This window comes from Perna viridis, chromosome 4 (genome assembly GCF_037379345.1).
Source record: "Perna viridis isolate PV_CMFRI_1.1 ecotype Kerala chromosome 4, ASM3737934v1, whole genome shotgun sequence".
In the NCBI taxonomy this organism is placed as follows: Eukaryota; Metazoa; Mollusca; class Bivalvia; order Mytilida; family Mytilidae; genus Perna; species Perna viridis.
Window position 1 is genome coordinate 38,860,005 of NC_142448.1, and position 19,755 is coordinate 38,879,759.

At 31.4% G+C, this 19,755-nt stretch overlaps 1 protein-coding gene across 5 annotated transcripts in view; it reads left to right on the forward strand.

Annotated features, from left to right (window-relative positions):
* Window positions 1-19,755, forward strand: part of LOC148620018 (uncharacterized) — a 68,995-nt gene that overhangs the window by 4,132 nt on the left and 45,108 nt on the right. For 4 of the 5 annotated variants that reach the window (XM_088580521.1, XM_088580522.1, XM_088580519.1 and 1 more), the window contains exon 2: window positions 17,399-17,570. In XM_088580521.1, the coding sequence (XP_088436647.1) occupies window positions 17,399-17,570 (172 nt within the window). Of the gene's footprint in view, window positions 1-7,995; window positions 8,242-17,398; window positions 17,571-19,755 lie in introns of those variants that run through there. The other variant, XM_088580523.1, reaches the window with a different exon arrangement.

Genomic DNA, 19,755 nt, shown 5'->3' on the forward strand with positions numbered 1-19,755 from the left:
CAAAAGGAAGAGAAAATTTTACTTCAGCCTTTTTCCCTAAAACAAAAACAATCTGCAAATCTGTAGTCCCAGAAAAATGATATATTCTATATGACTAAAAGACTTAGGTGGTCATAAACAAACATTACATTTGCATATTTTGGAAGTTACAGAAGATAGGTCCATTCTATAATCTTTTTAAATTTTACATTCAGTTTGTCCATGCATGCATATTTGGCAGTAAGAGGATTATTTTATTAGTGCTTTGTTCATGAATGATTTCTGTTTTAAACCTAGATAAATACTTGGTACAATTACTAGTACTTCATTTGCATATGTCCCTGAACCTTTAAGAAATTTGTATTTCAATTCATAAAAGGTGAAAAAAAGGCTTGGTTGTTTAAACCTAAATGTTATCAAACATACGATATCACTCCCTAAGTAAACTGTGTAGGAAGTTTGTAAAAAATAAGATATTAAGCGTCAGATATAATGTCATATAATTATGGGAAAAAGTGCTACAATGCCCTACATGCTTAAAGCTATTTACAGAGTGCATAGATTTATTAAGTGCCAGTCTCTGTAAGAATCAGGCAGTGGGTGAAGCATGGTATGAAAAAAAACCTACCATTTTGAAAGTTTCATTTGACTATTTGCACCATCAGAATTTTGGAAGAAGTCAAATATTTCCATATTATTTTGGTAAATTTCATTGAAGTACATTGTAAATGAACATTTCTACAGCAGGTAACTCTAAAAAGATATAATTTTTCTAACATTCTATTGAAAAATATTGAAAAAAAATTCAGAGCAAATCCAGTCATGTAGACAGAAAATCATAGAGTGGTCTTTTCAAATAGAGAAAGCATACTCGAGGTAAATTATATGGTCAAATCAGTGCGTCCTTGACATTTGACATGTATGTTTATGATTCTTCCAATTTTCCAGATTCTAAGAATCTTACAAAAACTTACATTTAATGAATTTATAAAACAACATAATATATTTTAAATGGGTCATTGTCTCACTGAGATTGTTGTAAAAGTCCTTTTACTTGTGGTTTGTTCGGTATTGTGGTTTTGATGAATTAGATTGGTTTTTGAATTCATGGTTGTTTTTAAATTATACCTCATACATTTGAAAACTTGTAATGCATGTGCAGAAATTATTGCTGCATCCATATAAGAATAATGTTAATATACAGGTTTTTTTTTAATAAGCACTGTTTGTTTGATGATCAGACATTTTCATGCTGGAATGCATCTATCTAATTAACACATAACCTTTCAGTTGTTCCTTCAGTCACTGTATATAGTATCAAACAATGCTCCATTCTACTTCCTGTTCAGATGACCTTTTCAGAAACCTTTTTGACTAATACTTTCAAAATCATTAAAGATGGATCAGGAAGGTCATCAGAACAGAAGTAAAATGGATTGTTGTTAGATCCTGCATTCAGTGACTAATTGGAACAGTTGATAGGTCTTATTTTGGACATTAGATTGGAAATGTCAATGGAAAATGGTGAAAGTTCAGGTCCTAGGTTATTGAATTGTCAAAGGTCCTAGGTTAGAAATCGAGAGTCCCTGATCTCAGATCACCACTAATTTGAACTCCTGACATAACGGATGCAGGGCTTTCAAACCTCTGTATTTAATAATCTTAAAGAAGGTGGTCCCATTGCCATATAGTGCAATGCAAAATTTGGTAAAGAAGGCAACATAAAGTTTAAATGTAACAGGTAAAAATGGCCTCCAACTACTGTTGAAAGCACTGCAGATGATCAAACTTTCCGTTAGACATAGTTTTTAGTTTTTAATTGTTTTAGTAGTAACTTAATAAGGGTGAATTTCTTGCACATTTAGGAACTACATGTACCGGTATATGTATATGATAATGTGGCCATTTAAAGTCTGGGTCAATGACCTTGCTTTGAATTCTTCTTTAAATCTATTTTATTCATAGATCTAGGGTAGTCTATACCCTATCTAATGTCACTGTCAAAAACTAAAGAAATTATAAGGGCTATTATCGATTAAACAAACTTTGTTGACTTTTGAACCTCCCTGTTTGAAAATTGGGATTAAAATGACTGTGAAATTATACACTATGAAGTTATATTCAAGTAGAATACATTACCATAGGTGAGAAAGGGGAATTGTGGTGATTACAAAATTGAATAAATATTTGAATGAATCTAATGCCCTTCCTATCAAAAAAGGTTATGATGGCTTCCATTGATACCATGGGCATAAAAAAGTATAGTCTGCTTATAATCTTTCATTAGGGATGGTGAGAAATTCATTTTTGATGAATGATTTTATAAATACTGTACATGTATGTGATTTGACATAGCAATACCCTGTGATGCAATTTTAAGAATACACAAAATAATATGTTAAGAGTTTAATTATAGCCCCATTTTAATTGCTTTCATACTTCTTGCAACTAAAGTTTTGAAGTAAATAAAAGTCACATTGTCTTTCCATCTGTGTGTACATCTGATCTGTCTGTCTGCACCTAATCAACAACAACTCCTAATTCTTATGATCAATTTTGATGAAACTTGCTAAGAAGATTAGGTTTTACATATAGATGTCATTTAAGGAAGATAATTTTGCACAGGATGAATGCAAAGGGAGATAATCCACCTTAAGGGTTTTAAATTTATCTACTGGGGATATTGCTCAATGAGCTCATTTTCAGTTCTAGTTATCTCTGAAAGTTTACAAAAACCTTTGAGACTTTTGTTTTTGTCATGTTTATTACAGATTCATGTTTTGTTATTATTCTTGTTATATCATTAAAAAAAGCAGAATTTATTGCTGTCAGTCAGGATTTATAAATTATTCATAAAATTCTCAATATTCAGCATTTATAGTCTATGAAATTTGACAAATAAGCTGCATTTATTGTAAGCTAACTTGGTGGGCAGAGACGATATCATCCCTCAAATTTCTCCTTATTCAGCATTTATAGAATCAAATATACAATAACATGCATTACCCAGTGTAATTCCCATTGATTATTACCCTAATCTGCATTTCAAATAGAGAAAAATGTGCATTATGGTAGATTGATAGTTGGCTATTACTGTGTTATGTACATCAAACTCTCATCTCAATCTTTCCAAACCATACCAAGACTTCAATTCCAATCAATGAGATGAAATACAGGTCTACCTTGTTATATGGTCCTAATATGGACGGTATACTAATGTCATTTTAATCTTGTATTTAAGGTGATATTGGAAAGATGTTTATTGGACTTTCAATCAGTTATTGGAAATTTATTGCAGAAGAGCGATATTTAACAATTGTTATTTGAGGAGGACTTGAATAGTTTTGCTGCAACGATAATTAGTCAAATAAATGTTCCCAATCTGGTTAATATCCTATTAATGAGACTGAGAAGAAATTGCCGTAATACTAAATACCATAGATTAAATAAAACTGCCGATCAATCTGGCTTCACCTTTAATTGCTCAGCAAATATATTGGAAATCAGAATAAGTTTGTGTATAATATTGAACAGGGTATCAGACTCTGGGTTAATTTGTTGATGGTGGTGTTTGTATATCGTTTGTATATCAGTCATGTCATGAATCACCTTTATTAAGCAGTAGCATTCTACATAACATGGTGAAATCTATCTAAACTGATTCCTAAATTAACAGGTTCCAGTTTCATTAAAAGCCAACTCAAACTGGGATATTTTATAACCCCACTCAACGAGTGGGTGGTATATCGGAACACTGTGTCTATTTGTCATTCTGTCCGTCTGTAATTTTTCACAATTATCTTGAATCTCAATTGATGGATTGATTTCAAATTTGGTATGTGGCTCTATATAGTCAGGGTGCACCATTTCAATGTAAGCGATTTTTGTTGCTGTTCAAAATTAATTTCCTATTTTGTGGGACTTGGCTATTTTTCAGTTTAAGGAACAAGTGGGATATATCGTGCATGACCATGCATGTAACTTCATGTTGCAGTTCCCTTAGTAATTCTTAAATCTTTGTTTGTAAGATGCAAATGGTGTCCAAGTTGTTTAAAACATTTAAGTGTAAGTTTTTGTAAGAATCAGGCAAAATGGGAAAAATCAGAAACATGCATGTCAAAACCCCACTGATCTGACAATGTTATTTCACTAAGGATACTTTATTTGAAAAGACCATTATTTCATCTCTGCATCACTGGCTTTGTGCAGAAATTTCTCAAATGAATCTTAGAAATATGAGGTATCTGCCCTTAAAATGTTCATTTTCAGTACATTTCAATGAAATTATAACTCAATGGTCCAGCATGATATGGAAAATCTTGTCTGTTTTTCTTGATTCTAATGGTGCAAATAGTCAAATTTATCAAAATGATTTTTTTCATACCATGTTTTGACCACTACCTGATTCTTACAGGGACTGACACTTAAGGAGGAAAACTACATGTCTGTTAACACTTATTTGGATGGAAATTGTAATTTTGATCCATTTTATTTTTTTTTGGAATTTTTTATAGCAAGGTAAATGTGATTAGTCCTAGTATCATTTGGCTCTACGCCTTCATTCAATTTAAAAATCAAATTAAATGGCAGATCTTCATGGCTTCATCAGATTCTCTTGAAGTGCATTTAGTTCTTGATATTCTTTTTGCTTAAAAAGGAAGTAATTTCCTTTTTGACATTTTGTTACGTTTCTTTATTAATACAAAATAGTACTGTTTCCTCAGATATATGTATTTCTGTTCTCAGGCTGTGAAAAGAATAGAAAACTATAATCTTTCTTACACGAAAAGTAACATTATACTATTGAACTCCTGAAAACAAAACCTAAAACTGATTTCCAATTTAAGACTTGACAGAAAATTTACGAAAGACGATACAAAATTGTCTAATAACGTATTGTACCGACGTCATGAACTGGCGTTCAGAATCGTATAAGTGGCTACGACCAACACTTACAATTGTTTATTAACCAGTAAACAGATATACACCGAATCAATTCTGGAAAGGAGACGATTATATTGATTTGTAATTCGGAGCTCCCATTTGGAAAATATCCTCATATTTCTAAATGGTCCCTAGTTAATTTTATTTGACAGGGCGTAATTTGAATGGGTTACTTATATACTTGGGGTAACCATGCCAAATTGCATCACTATAATCTTATAAACTCTATAGCCCTTTCCAAAGTAAACTTATTTAAACAGTATTAGCTTAATCGTTCTACAGTTTATACTAAGAAAACCAGTTAATTTATCTTGAGAATGCTATATGTTGAAATTAGGTCAAATATTTTTGTAAGTCCTATGTTGTTGCACATTAGAAAAAAAAAACGTCTTTTTTTTGCATGTATGATGCACACCCCTCCTTTTAACGTTTCTCGTTAGAAAATCCTGGTTGAAAATTGAAAAAAATAAGATTTAGTCTTGTATTTGGATACTCTGATATACAAGAAGTAGTTCTCCCTCTGCCATCAAATTTGGTGTGTGTGGGAGGGGGATGGGAGGTGGGGGTGATATCACTATGCATGTCATCTGTCTGTCTGTCTGCCTTGTTTATCTACATGCTGTCCAGATACTTTGAAGTCATATATTTAAACTTATCCAAAGTCATTTTATGGACTTCGAATAATCTTTAATGATGGTTTGAATTCATTGGAAAATGCCTTTTTTTTCGAAGAGTGATAATCAAACTAATACAAATTTAAAATGCCTCACTTTGCCGTGTTAAATAATAGTACTTCAGACCTCAGAAATTCTGATAATGATCATCTATGTATGGGTAGGAAGATTACCAAACCAAAATGTAGTTCTTTCCTTGTATTAACCTTAGTCAAGATTCAAGTGGTTGTTGAAGGGTTCAGTTCATGTTAAGTTGTTTTTCAACTGGATTTCTTTGTCAACATTTAAAATAAGCTGAATGAATCATAAAAAAGAAAAAAAAATGATAAAAATGAAATTGAATTAAATGTACTCATGAAAAGATTAAGAGACCTTGAGAAAGCCAGAGGATGGCAAGGTTAAGTCTTTTGTACGCCTGTTAAACCAAACCTCTTTTTAACTGAAGTTATTTTTCTTTTTGGACAGATGTTTAGTTTATACAGGTTTATTGAATTAATTGATTGATTGATGATTAATAGTTTGTTTATGGTTAAAGGTTTAGAAAGGTATTTGGTTTTGACTTGGTTTGATTTAGACAGGTTTTGGTTTTGACTTGGTTTGGTTTAGATAGGGTTTTTGGTTTTGACTTGGTTTGATTTAGACCAGTTTTGGTTCTGACTTGGTTTATTTAGGCAAGTTTTGGTTTTGACTTAGTTTGATATAGACAAGTTTTTTGGTTTTGAGTTGGTTTGATTTAGACATGTTTTTGGTTTTGACTAGGTTTGATTTAGACAGGTTTTGATTTGGTTTGGTTTAGACAGTGTTTTGGGTTTTGACTAGGTTTGGTTTAGACAGGTTTTAGTTTTGACTGGGTTTGGTGTTGATAGGTTTTTGGTTTAACTGAATTTAATTTAAATAGGTACCTCTTTATTCAGGGTTTGGTTTAGATGTATACCTCATTATTTAGGGTTTGGTTTAGACAGGTTTAACTGTGCAATAACTTTACAGTCTATGAAGGATAATTACACAAGGAACATGTCTTCTTTCCTGTGTTTGTTCATGCATATCACACCTACTACACATCACATTATATAACTATATTTATAATTTAAATAAGGGTGTTTTTACATAAATCATCGTAAGATACCTAGAGATATCATTCAAGTCATGCGAGGAATTTCATATAGATGAGGTTCTTCGGGAGTGGAAAAGGATATATATTTTGGCTGACTTAGTACATTTTAAAGCAGTTTTTGTTTGTACTTTACATTTGAGGTTATGTTTTTTTAAAACTTAAGTTTTGGCCTTGAATTTTTTAAAATTCATATAGTAGATATGAATTTTCGAAATAAAATATTAGGGATAGAGTATCAGTGACATCCAAATATATGTAGTGGCTCTTAAACATGAACGGCTCAAAATGGTTCTGTGGGAAGTGACATGTTTTGGAAATGAAGTTTGTATTGTTTGAACTTCAGCATGTTTCTCACATATTCCAATTGGTCAAGACATCAGTGTAATATCAGCAAAGTCTAACGTTGTTTGAGTACAAATGGATCTGTCCTTCGTATTCAAAACCTTAAATTGTATTAGAATTTTTCCAAGATACATATAATAAACAGCCCGTCAGGATATTGTTATTTTATAAATTAATTAAGACTTGAACTCAAGCTCAACTGAAAAAAATATCTCATTAAGAGATTGCTAATACAGTGAATCCTGTCTAAACTGAACCCCTTTTTGGACTGAAGGTTTTGTTCAGTTTAGATAGGTGTTTGCTCTACCCAGGTTCAAAATACATTCCACTGATATGAAGGGATTTCAAAAAGTGTCTGGTTTAGACATATTTTGGTTTATTCTGTGTTCTGTTTTGACAGGTTTTGGTTTAATCAGTGTCTGGTTTAGACATAATTTGGTTTATTTAGTGTTCTGTTAGGCAGGTTTTGGTTTAATCAGTGTCTGGTTTAGACATAATTTGGTTTATTCAGTGTTCTGTTTAGACAGGTTTTGGTTTATTCAGTGCTCTGTTTAGGCAGGTTTCTTTGTAGTTGTCTTAGAATGATTAAAAAAAAATTCAACCATTATATTGAGCTTCTTCAATGACCCTATAGCATTATTCCAGTGCTTTGAAATTTGGTCTTGTGAATGATGTGAATGAGGTCTCTTGATGATGCTATTCACTTAGATATGTATCTTTAAACGACCATTCCATTACCTTAGGGGACCTGGAAGAAAAATAAATTACTAAATTGAATTCCAGTAAGCAATAAACATCAAGTCTTCAATTAACATAACTTTTCCTTTTTATACATTAATATTAAAGGGTGAAATATTAAAATATTTTGACATCTTAAACTCATCCATTTAAACCCTCCTAAAGCATTTTTGGCATAATTACATGTATAGAATATCAATTTCGTAGTGGAAAAATGGTTTTAAACCCTGGTAGAGCCTAAATGCACATTCAAAAGACTCCTAATCTTCTTCCACCGAGTGCAGTCAGTGTTTAGTAAACCATAATACTTTTACCGCTTGTATTTATCGGCAGTTCTTGACCACTGCAGGGATATAAACATTGTGAAACCCACTATTCGAGTTCATTTCAGCGTGAAATACTGGTATATTATGGTGATGGGACTTTTCCGTTCTAATGGAAATGATGAAGGTATGTTGGGGAAAATGGGGAGATATGATTTTTCTTAAAAATGTATTTTTTGTGGAAAATGACAGTGATGTATGTGGTTTGGCTATGTTCAAATACAAATATCAAAATGAAAATATTATTAGAAAATTGATTTTTAGAATAAAAAAAAAATGTTGTGGTAGAAATTTGTTTTTTTAATGTTAAGTTATATGTCTTGGAAAGATATCATCTTAGTTTAATGGTATTCCTACTTCTAAATGGGAGGAGAAATTGTAACTAAACAAATTTTTTCAGCTGCCTATATTTTCAAAATTGGTTGTGATAAAGCATATATTGACAGTGAATTACTAAGGCATGTACTGTACCCATAGCTAGGGGGATTCGATGGGTTCGGACCAACCCTCCCCCCCTCCTCTCTCCTTGGAAACTAACAGGCACTATTAAACTCGGCATTTAGATTGAATTTTGACTATTAAAGTCGAGATTCACGAGTCCATGTAACCCCTGCTCACAAATTTCTGCCTACATGCATGTGTACTAAATGTAAGAAATCATTTATTTACTATATTCTGTAAATTAATTATAATACTTTTGGTAATTGGCCATTGACAGTTAATTACTAGTACTAGATGTAAGAAATCAACTGATTTTTTTACTGTGTATTAATTTTAATACTTTTGGTAATTGGTAGAGGAATATCATCATTGTTGTAGAAAATTTGAACAAATAGCGTGTAACAATGTCGTTTACTGAATACCAAATGCAAGTATTATTAGAACTTATTGTTTAACATCCTTTTTCTTGACGTCAAGATGTAGTGTGACCTCAGATAGGTCATTCATCAAAAATACCAACTCTTAATTTTGTGACCAATTTTTTCATTAGATAAATTTCACACTTTTTAGAGTTAAGTGTCAAATTCTTTGTCATCTCAAATATTGACCAAGCAGATTGTTTAAAATCAGAGATATAAACTCACATTTTTTTACCAATCAGTTTGTTTTGTGGAAATTTGGCTTTGGTCTGTTATTTCCACCTTTGTTAATTTAGGACACAAAGAAATGACCTTTGTCCTGTTATTATTTTTGACTAAACTGAATGAGAGTCTAGAGTTACACTGACTTTAGAAACAAGGTTTATTAACCATATTCAGTTGAAGTTTAATTGTTATTGGCATTAAAATTCAGTACAAAATTCTCCATAAGATTTGTGTATAATTTGTTGATCATACAGCAGAGTTTGAAATACTTGAGGATGCCATAATTATGTATGTGGCTATTAAGTATCTGAAAAAAAAAATGGAAAATTGAAAAAAAACAATAAAAAGGGGATGGAATCCATCAAACCCTCTTTAATAGCATGATATGGAAGCAATGCCATGTGATTCGGATTGTACTGACATGGAGACAGATGTTCTGGTTATCATATTAAAAAAAAAGGGATAAGTGGCACCCTTCAAACCCTCTCTAAGAGCTTGATATGGAAACACTCTTGCATTTTGGACCGTACTGACTTCGAGACAGATGTTCTGGTTAGCATATTAAAAAAAAAAAGGGGGGGAGTTGCACCCATCAAACCCTCTTTAAGACCTTGATATGGAAACAATCTTGCAGTTTGGACTGTACTGACATGGAGACATATGTTCTGGTTAGCATATTAGTAAAACCAATAATAGGTATTAGGGGGATTGATTTAAATGTAAATTTATCCTAACGTGTTTGTGACCAATTAAATGGACATAGAGAACGATCAGCTTGTTTTTTTTTTTATTTTGTGAAATTATTATAACATGAAAAGAGGTTCGAACCTTGAAGTACTCTAAATACCCTTTAATGAGATTCTTAATTCTATAGATTCTTATTATTCTTATTTTTTTTTGTCAATTGATAGAAAAAAAATGAAAGCTATGCATTTTTTTATGAGCAATTAATCATACTATAATGAATCATTTAGAAAAAAACTGTATATTTAAGTTGACACAAATTAGATTGATTGATTAATTGTTGGGGTTTAACGTCCGAGCAGCAATATTTCAGTTATATTCAGGCGATGAACATGAAGTGGATGATAAAAAATATTGTATTTACATTTAATGTAAAGAGACCCAACGTTATGTGCCTGATGAATGTCAAAATTTTAAAGAAATTTGAAGCGAAGTGTCAATTTTTATACCCTGCCACACAAAGTGTGGGGTATTATGTATACCCTTGGAAAAGTTGTGTGTACATCCATCAGTACATCCCCTGATATTTTCCAGATGATTACTTAAGAAGAGATTGAAGGATCTTTTTTAAACTTTGTATACTTATTGAGTATCATAAAATGCTGATCAATTATGTTTCAGTTTGATCAGATTATTTACACAAAAGTTTTTTTTTTAATCCCCCCCCCTAAAATTTTTTGCAATGTGGTGGGTTATCATTTAATGTCCCATTAGATGCCTTGTTTTATGTCATGGCCAACATCTGTATAGAAACTATGGATGAATTTTGAATTCTAATTCTGTAGTTGTGAAGCCATTGGGCTAGACAGATAACTAATAGATAATTAAAGTCAGTCTTTGGTACAATGTAGAAAGAACACCCTTGAATCCTGCTTATTTTATTTTTTATTTTAATGTCTTGCTATACTATTGATGACTGAGTTTTCTGATTTGAAAATTTAATATATAAACATTTCGTAACTATGTGGAGTGCCTTTGGCAACAGCCAATCAGGTAACAGAATGATAATTTCATTTCCTTTATGCAAATTATCTATTCAATTTGATAGTCATGTAATCTCAAAGTGCAATACCGCCCTGAAATAGCCTTTGATAAATATTTGTTAACACATACAAGCAGAATAAAAACGCTTACTGACTTTGTGTAATTAAGTCTTAAATTTAAAATATTTGGTCCAGAATTTCATTTATGCAACTCTGCGGTGTGCTGTTGGCAATGACCAATCCACTTATAGCAAATGATTGTTCTCCTATCATTTATGCAAATTACACTATTCTAACAGTTCGATGGTCGGTATAGCATGCAAATTTCTCAAAGTGCAAAACTACTCAGAAATAGCCAATTAAAATAATTTGTTAACACATATATGCAAAAGCAAAATACTTAGTGAAATTGTATAATTTAGTCTTAAATTTAAAATATTTGGTCCAGAATTTCAGATAAATGTTTTTTTTACTAATCCCTGTAAGTTGGTTTAGAATGATTTCCTTTAAAATAATATTTACTTTACAACCATTATTACTACAATGAAATCACGAGGAGGAAAAATTAAAATCTTGTACATTTTAATATAACTTTTATTTTTTTTATTTTGTTAGATTATCTCTTATGTAATAAAGAACTATGGGATTTGGACCAAAGTTACGAATAAATTACCATCATAATTTTTTGTACAAACAATTTCTTCGACAGAAATTGAGAAGTCCATGAAATTAAAATATTAGGCACTTAGCACTGAAAATCTAAAATATAGATGTATAAAAGATCAGAAAAATCTCTTCCTTTGCCTAGTTTCCATGTTTGATAACTTTTGTCTTTTTGTTGTGGCTGTTAAAACAGAAGAGAATGTTTTTATCACATTTTTTTAAGTCAGGAGGTAAGAAGCATGTACATGTATTTGAATATTGATATTTTAAGATTTTTTTGAATGACAGCATCAAACTTGAGTCCACATAAATAAGAGTTTTTGTTTTAATAAGCATAAGAATTTTTGAAAAATATCTTAATTTATTTCTTTTTATGCAACTGTTAAACATTTTTTTGGTTGTATTATGGTATTGTGCTGTCGTCAGTGTTTTTGGCGAAGGCAGTGTTGTTGTCCCATGGTGTCAGCAGTAGACACTTGGTTTTTTTTGTGTTAACTAATGTGCCAGATGGTTGATCTTTTTAATGTCTCTAAATAATGCTAATTTTGGTAGTAGGACCATTATAATGCTTGAATTGCATTACAAACTTAATGGGTTAAAGAATTTAATGCCCTCAATGATTTGGCCTGAAATTTTCTAATCTCAAAATGTAGTTTAAAATTTTATTTTAAAATATATTGGGGTGACATTAACATAGATAGCATTTGCAATTTAGGCATTAAGAGAATCTTTAAGCAACTGATTTTAATCGTGAGATAAACTGGCAATGTGATTTCTTAATTGTTACAGCAAGCACTTTAGTTAACTCCAGGAAATAGAATTGGTCTTCTGATGAACTTCCTTTGGTAATTAAGGAGGTAGACCTAGGGTAAGGGACATTACTCATGAAATCATTGATATGTTTGTATCATATTCAATTTTATCAAAGCCTGTCAAGCTTTTGTTTGAAGCAGAATAAAATGAATCCAGGTTAATTAGATGCTCACTTTAGATTGATGTAAAATGCTGAATACAAACATTACAATGATTTTTAAGAGTTGTGTCTACCTCCTTAAGTGGACAATTGAGAAAGGGATTTTAACTTCCTATATTAAAATATCTATGAAATAATAGAAAGTTTAAATCTTTTCTCCAATTGTCAAGTTCACTACCTAAGACATTTCATTCAATAATGGCCATTCAATCAAGGGCATACCTAATCAATTCCATAAAGTTAACTAAATGATTTGCTGTAAAAGTATTTTTATTGATATAATGTCTGCCTTATGACGCAATGAGCGAATTGATTTTAACATACAAGGAAAAGATGTATTATGATGTGCTTATGAAGTAACTATGCAACCCAGTTCTTTTTACTTTGGGTAGTATTGGTTTGCTAACCCCTCTCCTTTCGTGGATAAAAAATGCATTTTAGAAATGCTATTGTGTTTATCAAAACTTGCAGTCTAGGGCTTTGCATGGGACCATCCTATATTTGTTTGATCTGACCTTCTTTGACCTTTCTATGTGATGAGCACCTGTGATTTTAATGTTAGTCCTCTTTTTAGATTTGGTTCAAAAATAAGGGCCAGACTGTCATGTTTGTGCCCTTAAATTGTTATAATTCAGTGTTGCTGACTTGTGTTAGTTTACCTATTCACATGTATTCCTCCCACAATTGAACATGAGGCTTGGTCAGCTGTTACTATTTTGCACCAGTGTTCAAAATTTTGCAAGATATTGATTTTAAGAATGTCAGCTAGTTGCATTATTCTATTATTTAGAATCATTTATTTATTTTTTATGATGAGACTGTTACATATATGACCCTAAATAGTCAAAATTGATTATTAACTTCTTGCATGTATTCCACCATGATAATTAAACTAACTATTGCAGGTATAGTTCAACCCAGGTGCCTGCAAATTTTGCAATGTCATTTAATTTCGGAAATGTCACTAAGAATGTCTTTAGTTTATCAAGTATCATTTAAACTATGGCAATTATTCAACTTACCTATTATCTTGATACTTACTATAGAATTTTTTTTAAAATGCACAAATTTAGCCCACTTTAATGGTCGATAGGGTATTTTTGTCTGTGTAATACTAGTATCAACTGAACAGATCTATAAAAAAAAACTAAACTTATTCAAATTTATTTAAAATACAGTGAAACCTGTCTATATAGAACCCTGAATAAACCAAAAACCTGTCCAATCCAGACACTTTTTAAGGTCCTTGTATTTAAATATTAATGTATTTTGAACCTTGGTAAACTGAACACCTGTCCAAACCAAGCACTGTTTAAACTGAACCAATATTAAAGTCGAAAAAGGGTTCCATGTGGACAGATTTCACTGTTTACTTTATATTTCTTCTTTCTATTCCACCTAACAAGTTAATTTTTATTTTAGTAATATTATGGTTCACTTGATTTCATGAAAATTCAAAATGTAGGTTTTTTCAATGCATTTCATGTCTCTGTATGACATGTTATGAAAGGGAGTGTGTGGTTCTCGGATGCAATTAGACTGCTGTCAGGTTTCAGGGAATTCCATTAACAATACAAATTCCGATTGACTCTTTTGGTAGTTTTTTTTTTATCCAGGACTCCAGGTACATTTTTGAAATTTTATACATTTACTACAATACCTTATGTTTCATTGTATTTTAGGAAGGGATTTTGTTAGAATTTTTGTGAAATGATTAACTGGAATTCACTAGGATGTTTATAGATAAATTTGATGCAACTTACATTTAAAGTATTTAGGTACTTAAACTGCTAAATTAAAGCTTATTTGTGAAGGGTTGAATTGCCAAAGATCCCCATCTGACCAAACTGATGCAAAATTTGATTTTGTGGGGGTTTTTATAATATACCTCTTTTGATTGACACATTACGGTGTACGGCCATCCATGCATCCACCCACCCACAATAACTTCAGTGTCCTTCAGTAATTCAAGAGTGATCTGAGAACCTTAAATATTCTTTTTCTATAAAGCAGATTGATGATGTTTTCATGTGCTTGTGTGCAGCTTTTTATTTGTCAGTGTTATTTTTCACATGGCTTCAGCCTAAAATTTACACTAACCCCCTTTTTTTTACACAAAATCAAATGATTGCCCCTGACACAAAGGAGCCAATGTTCCCTTGTACTTATTTATGTCTCTGGTCTATGCCTTGTATTATAAGTACTCGAGATAGTATCTATAGGGTAGCTTTGATCCTGAGTGAACTGAAATAAAAATTCAAACTAAGTATTGTAAATCCTTTCCTACAGATTTTTGGCTCAGATTTCCCACCATGTTATCTATCACATTATAACCAGATCTTATAATTGTATAAATTGTTGATGATAATGGCCTGTTGTAAATTCAGATCTTTAGTACTCTTCTGTTTGGAGGTTCATATTGTTTATAAGTTTTTTAATGAGATACTACTTGGAAGATTAGTGGATCTTGATTTTATGTCATGTGTTTTTCAGTGCAGAATGCTGTTGTTTCTTTTTAAACCTCTTCAGTGGAGAGTACCCAGTGTACTTTTAATTTAAATTGATTGATTTATGGGAGCATGATGCATGTGTGGCTGTCTGGTCATTGTGTATTGTTGCCAAATTTCAGTATCATCCCCTAATGAAATTGTGGTTCAAGTTAATAGTACTTAATAACTAAAATGTGTTATTTCTTTCAATTAGTGATTCATGAAAAAAGAACACGAGAGTTAGACATGAAAGTGACGATAATGTTTACTTGAATCAGGATTGGAAAGTTTGTATAGTCACGATCATAATTCCTGAGATCACAAACTTTTTACATCTAGACATTCATGACATCATAGGAAGTTTTAAGACAGAAAAAATAATCAGGTTAATTTTTAGGAACATTAATAGAACATCCAATCCATTTTGTGATTTGCAAATTCTGCTGTAATAAAGCAGGTGCTTTGCTCTATACAGTAAAACCTGCCTAAACCAAACATTTTACAATTTGTTAAGTTTAGACAGGTGTTAAGTTTACTAAGGTTTAAAGTTCACTTGAATTGATATAAAGGGACTTGAAGAGTGTCTGGTTTTGGCAGGTGGTGGGATTATTCAGGGTTCAGTATAGACAGGTTTCACTTTACTTTGATATGGTTCATTTTAATATGTTTTACAAAGTGACATATTGGTTTAAATTTACATTAGCTTTAAGATTTCAAGTTTAATTTAATTTAATCAAAAATTGTTTTTTCTCAAATAGCAATAAAAGCAAACCTGTTTGATTTTAATTTACTGCACTTTAAAAATTTAATCAAATTTGTTATATAGTTGAGAAACTTTAATCACAGGTTTCCTCTGTTTTTTGTTTTATACCTTCAGTTTCTGTGATAAAGTTGTTTGTCATTTATTCAAATGAAGAGAAATGTTTTGTCCACTATAATACTATGATGAATGATGATAACTGCAATAATGATAAATCAAAATTTATTTTCTCACACATATAAATGTGATTACAGAGTAATTAGTAACCTGTGATGTGTTCTACCATTGACAAAACATATCCCTTGACAGTTTTATTGCTGGGGCTTGTGTAACTTGTCATTGTTTATGTGTGCTTCTTATCAATTAACGATCTACGAGGGACTTCACACCGCCAAGTCTAAAAAAGTTGGAAATCGTTAAGGTCACATGTTGTTCTGCTGAAAAGTCCCGTTTGATGTTGTTGTCAATCTGTCTCTGAGCATCTTGTATTGTCACGTTACTTGGGAGAAAATAGTGTTGGTTGTAGTAATTACAATGTTTTTGTTTTAGTAATGGTATCTTTCACAGTTGATTGTTTTTGTGTTTTTCAATGGTATAAACAAGGATAGAGACAGTCAATTAGTCTCTGGGAAAATTTATGTATGGATACTTTGTTAAATGGTTCTAACGAGTGACTTGTAATATTCATTGATTATTGCCCTGTCTGTTTTGTTCTTTATCATACATTTTAGGTCATTCATAACTCATCCAATATTATCGTTATTCTTTTTCATGTCAGGCTGGCTTAAGCCATGTTTATATGATAATTTTGTTAAATTAATGTAATAATTTCTAAAGAAATGCTGTATTAAGAATTGGACCAATTTTATTTTTTGCTGATAAAGTATTATAGTGACTGTTTAAACAGTACCCTGAATTATCTGAACACCTGTCTAAACCAGACACTTTTTAAAGTCTCTATATCAATTTGTATGTAATTTTGACTTTAGTTATCCACACTGAAACATAAAAAATAAGTATATTTTTTAAAATAGTATACTTGGTACGTGCAGAAATAATATGCACATACATGTACATTGCATGGACATGTTAATGGTAGATTATTATAGTATATCGTAAACTTCATGTTGCACAATTAGGCATATTTAATAAGCCATGAAGTTACAAAATGATATGTAAAATTTAAAGGAACCTGTTAAAATTAATATAAACATACATATTTAATTAAACCATTTTTTTATATTGCTAATGTAGTTTATTACTTATTCATTCAGTTTTCATGGTAACCAAAATTTACTCAATGGGGTTTTATTGGACTTGCTATATATTTGACTAAAAAATTCAAAAAATAGGATTTTAGGTTAGGGGTGGAATATAGATTCAAAGGGGCCAAGCCAAGCAAGATAGGAAAGTTCTGTGGGGTAGAATTTGTGAAAAAATCAAGATTTCCTGCAAAAAAAATCTCAATTTTAGGAGGGGGAGGGATAGGTCCTCCCTCCCCCCCCCCATTGCTCTGCCCTTTTATTAAGTCTATTAATTAAGGACTAGTGTGATATGATTTTGATTGACTTTGTTTGTTACTTGCAGATAAATCTCCTACACTTAAGACTATCAAAGTACGAAAAAAGTATGTAGAGGGTAAAAAAATACAGTTGTCATGTCGGATACGGTCGGCTCGACCAGCACCTCAGATGCTATGGGAAAAGAATGGAAAAGTGCTGGAAACAAAGAAAAATGGATTTGTCATCAGAAAAACAAAGTAAGTGTACTCAGTCAAAAATGCTCAGATGATTTTCTCATGAGTTAAACATACCAAATATTAATTGCACAAGTAAGCAGTTTTTCTGAGGGTGTTCTCAGAAAATTCATTATGAATTTATCCTTCATATGAATTTCACGCAGAAACAGGTTACTCAGTATTTGTCCTAAATTATATCACATGTTTAAGGTAGCAAAATATAGGTAATAACCTCATTGTTCAGGAATACTGTAAACAAATTTATTTTTGGGGTCACTAATTTTTGCAGATTCTGTCAAGCAAATATTTTGCTGTTACCAATTTTTATGATTTCAAAAAATAAGTAGTAAAAAATCGATTTTGCACTACTATATTTCGTGGTTTTCTGTCGAGGGCAAATATAGTGGAAATTAGTACATGAATATGTTTACAGTATATATAAGCATAAAAAAGTGGTGGCTTATGAACTCCAATGATTTTTAATTGGTCTTTGATTTTATTTTGATTAGCCAGATTAAATCTCAATTAGCATATGGCTACCTTCTGCCGCTAACACAGATATATACATTGGTACTGTTTTTGCACTGGCAGTAGGTTGATAAAAATTGTGTCAGAGAAAATGACTGGTTCTATAGCGCAGTAGGAAATGAAGTTTATTTCTACATGAATCAATATTCTTGCTTGTGAATTGCATTACGTTGAGAGTGTTTTTTTTTCACTTTGATGATCAGCAATGCACAGCTCAGCATAGGGAAAATAAGTGCAGTTTGTTTTTGGATGATAACCATTTTGCATCATAGAATCATGCAATTCCTCAGGGTTAAAGCTGGTTTTCGTCTGTCTGAAGTACAAGTATTTGGTTTTGGTAAAACTTAATTGAAAGGTGTAGTGTCCTATATTTCAACTGAGAATTATTATTTTTCTTGGTTTTATATGTTCATGCAATTTAAATTTTAAGATAAGGTGTCAGGAATGATTTCAAAATGCTTGTTACATGGGTTATGCCTCAAAGTTAGTGTTTATGTTTTCAAAAACATATACCCCTTTGTGAATTACAGTTATTAAAAAATACAATGAAACCTGTCTAAACCAAATCCTTTTTAGACTTTAAAATTGGTTGGAATTAGACAGGTTCACCAAAGCAAAAAATACATTAAATTGATAATGAATGGGCTTTTAAAAGTGTGTGGTTTAGACTGGTTTCAGGTATAGAAAGGGTTTTGTCTACACAGGTTTAACTGTAGATGAGTGAGCTTGGGTTGTGCATAATTAAGTTACATGTTACCAGGCAAAAAAGTGTGGTTCTGCCTTAGAGCATTAGCTTCCTTCAATTTTTATCCATTGTTCCAACTCACTCTAAAATACATAGTATATAACACATAGCGCATAAAGGTTTTCAACCAATCAATCAATCAAATCTGAAACGCAATTACAAAATTATAGGGTTAAAGATAGGTCTTGGTTCTGGGAGCTCTCTAATGTAGTTAACCTTTAACTGTATTATTGGTTACACATATTATACCGCTGGTTAGAAGATTAGTATTGATTGTCAGTGTTGGTCATTCAGGGTCTCTATGAAAAAAAATCATTGTGACTGATTGAGAGACTATTAAGGATGTTGAGCATAAATGATATTGTCTCAATAGAAATTTCCTGTTTGCTATCTTTCTGTTACAGTCATGTAAATCGCATGAATTGACCATTTTAGAAAGAAAACCTTTTCATGATATAGCGAAACATTTCTAAACCAAACCCTGAAAAATCTGAAAACCTGTCTAAACCATACACTTTTATAGTGCTATATCATTTTAAATTCATTTTCAACCTGTGCAGATCAAACTCCTGTTTAAACCAAACCAGTGAAAGGGATTGTTTTGATAAGGTGCATTGTACATGGAAGTATTAAATATTGTGAGGGAAATAAAAGAATGCCTGGAACCCATTTTCTGTTGCTCATCTTTTATGAATAACTCGATGGGTGTTTCTAGAAAAGCATCTGGTCCATGGTCCCAGTTTTTAGTGGAGTCCGAGTTGCTAATTTACTTTTGTTTCTTTGTATGCATTATTTTAATTACTTTATGTTCTTTGTTGTGTTTGTCTGTTTTCCATGTCTGGTCTTTGTCCCTGGATTACATTCTTCTGATTTCCGCTGGAGTTTTGGTTCCCTTGATTACTCTTTAAACAGACATATTATGGTATTTTGTCT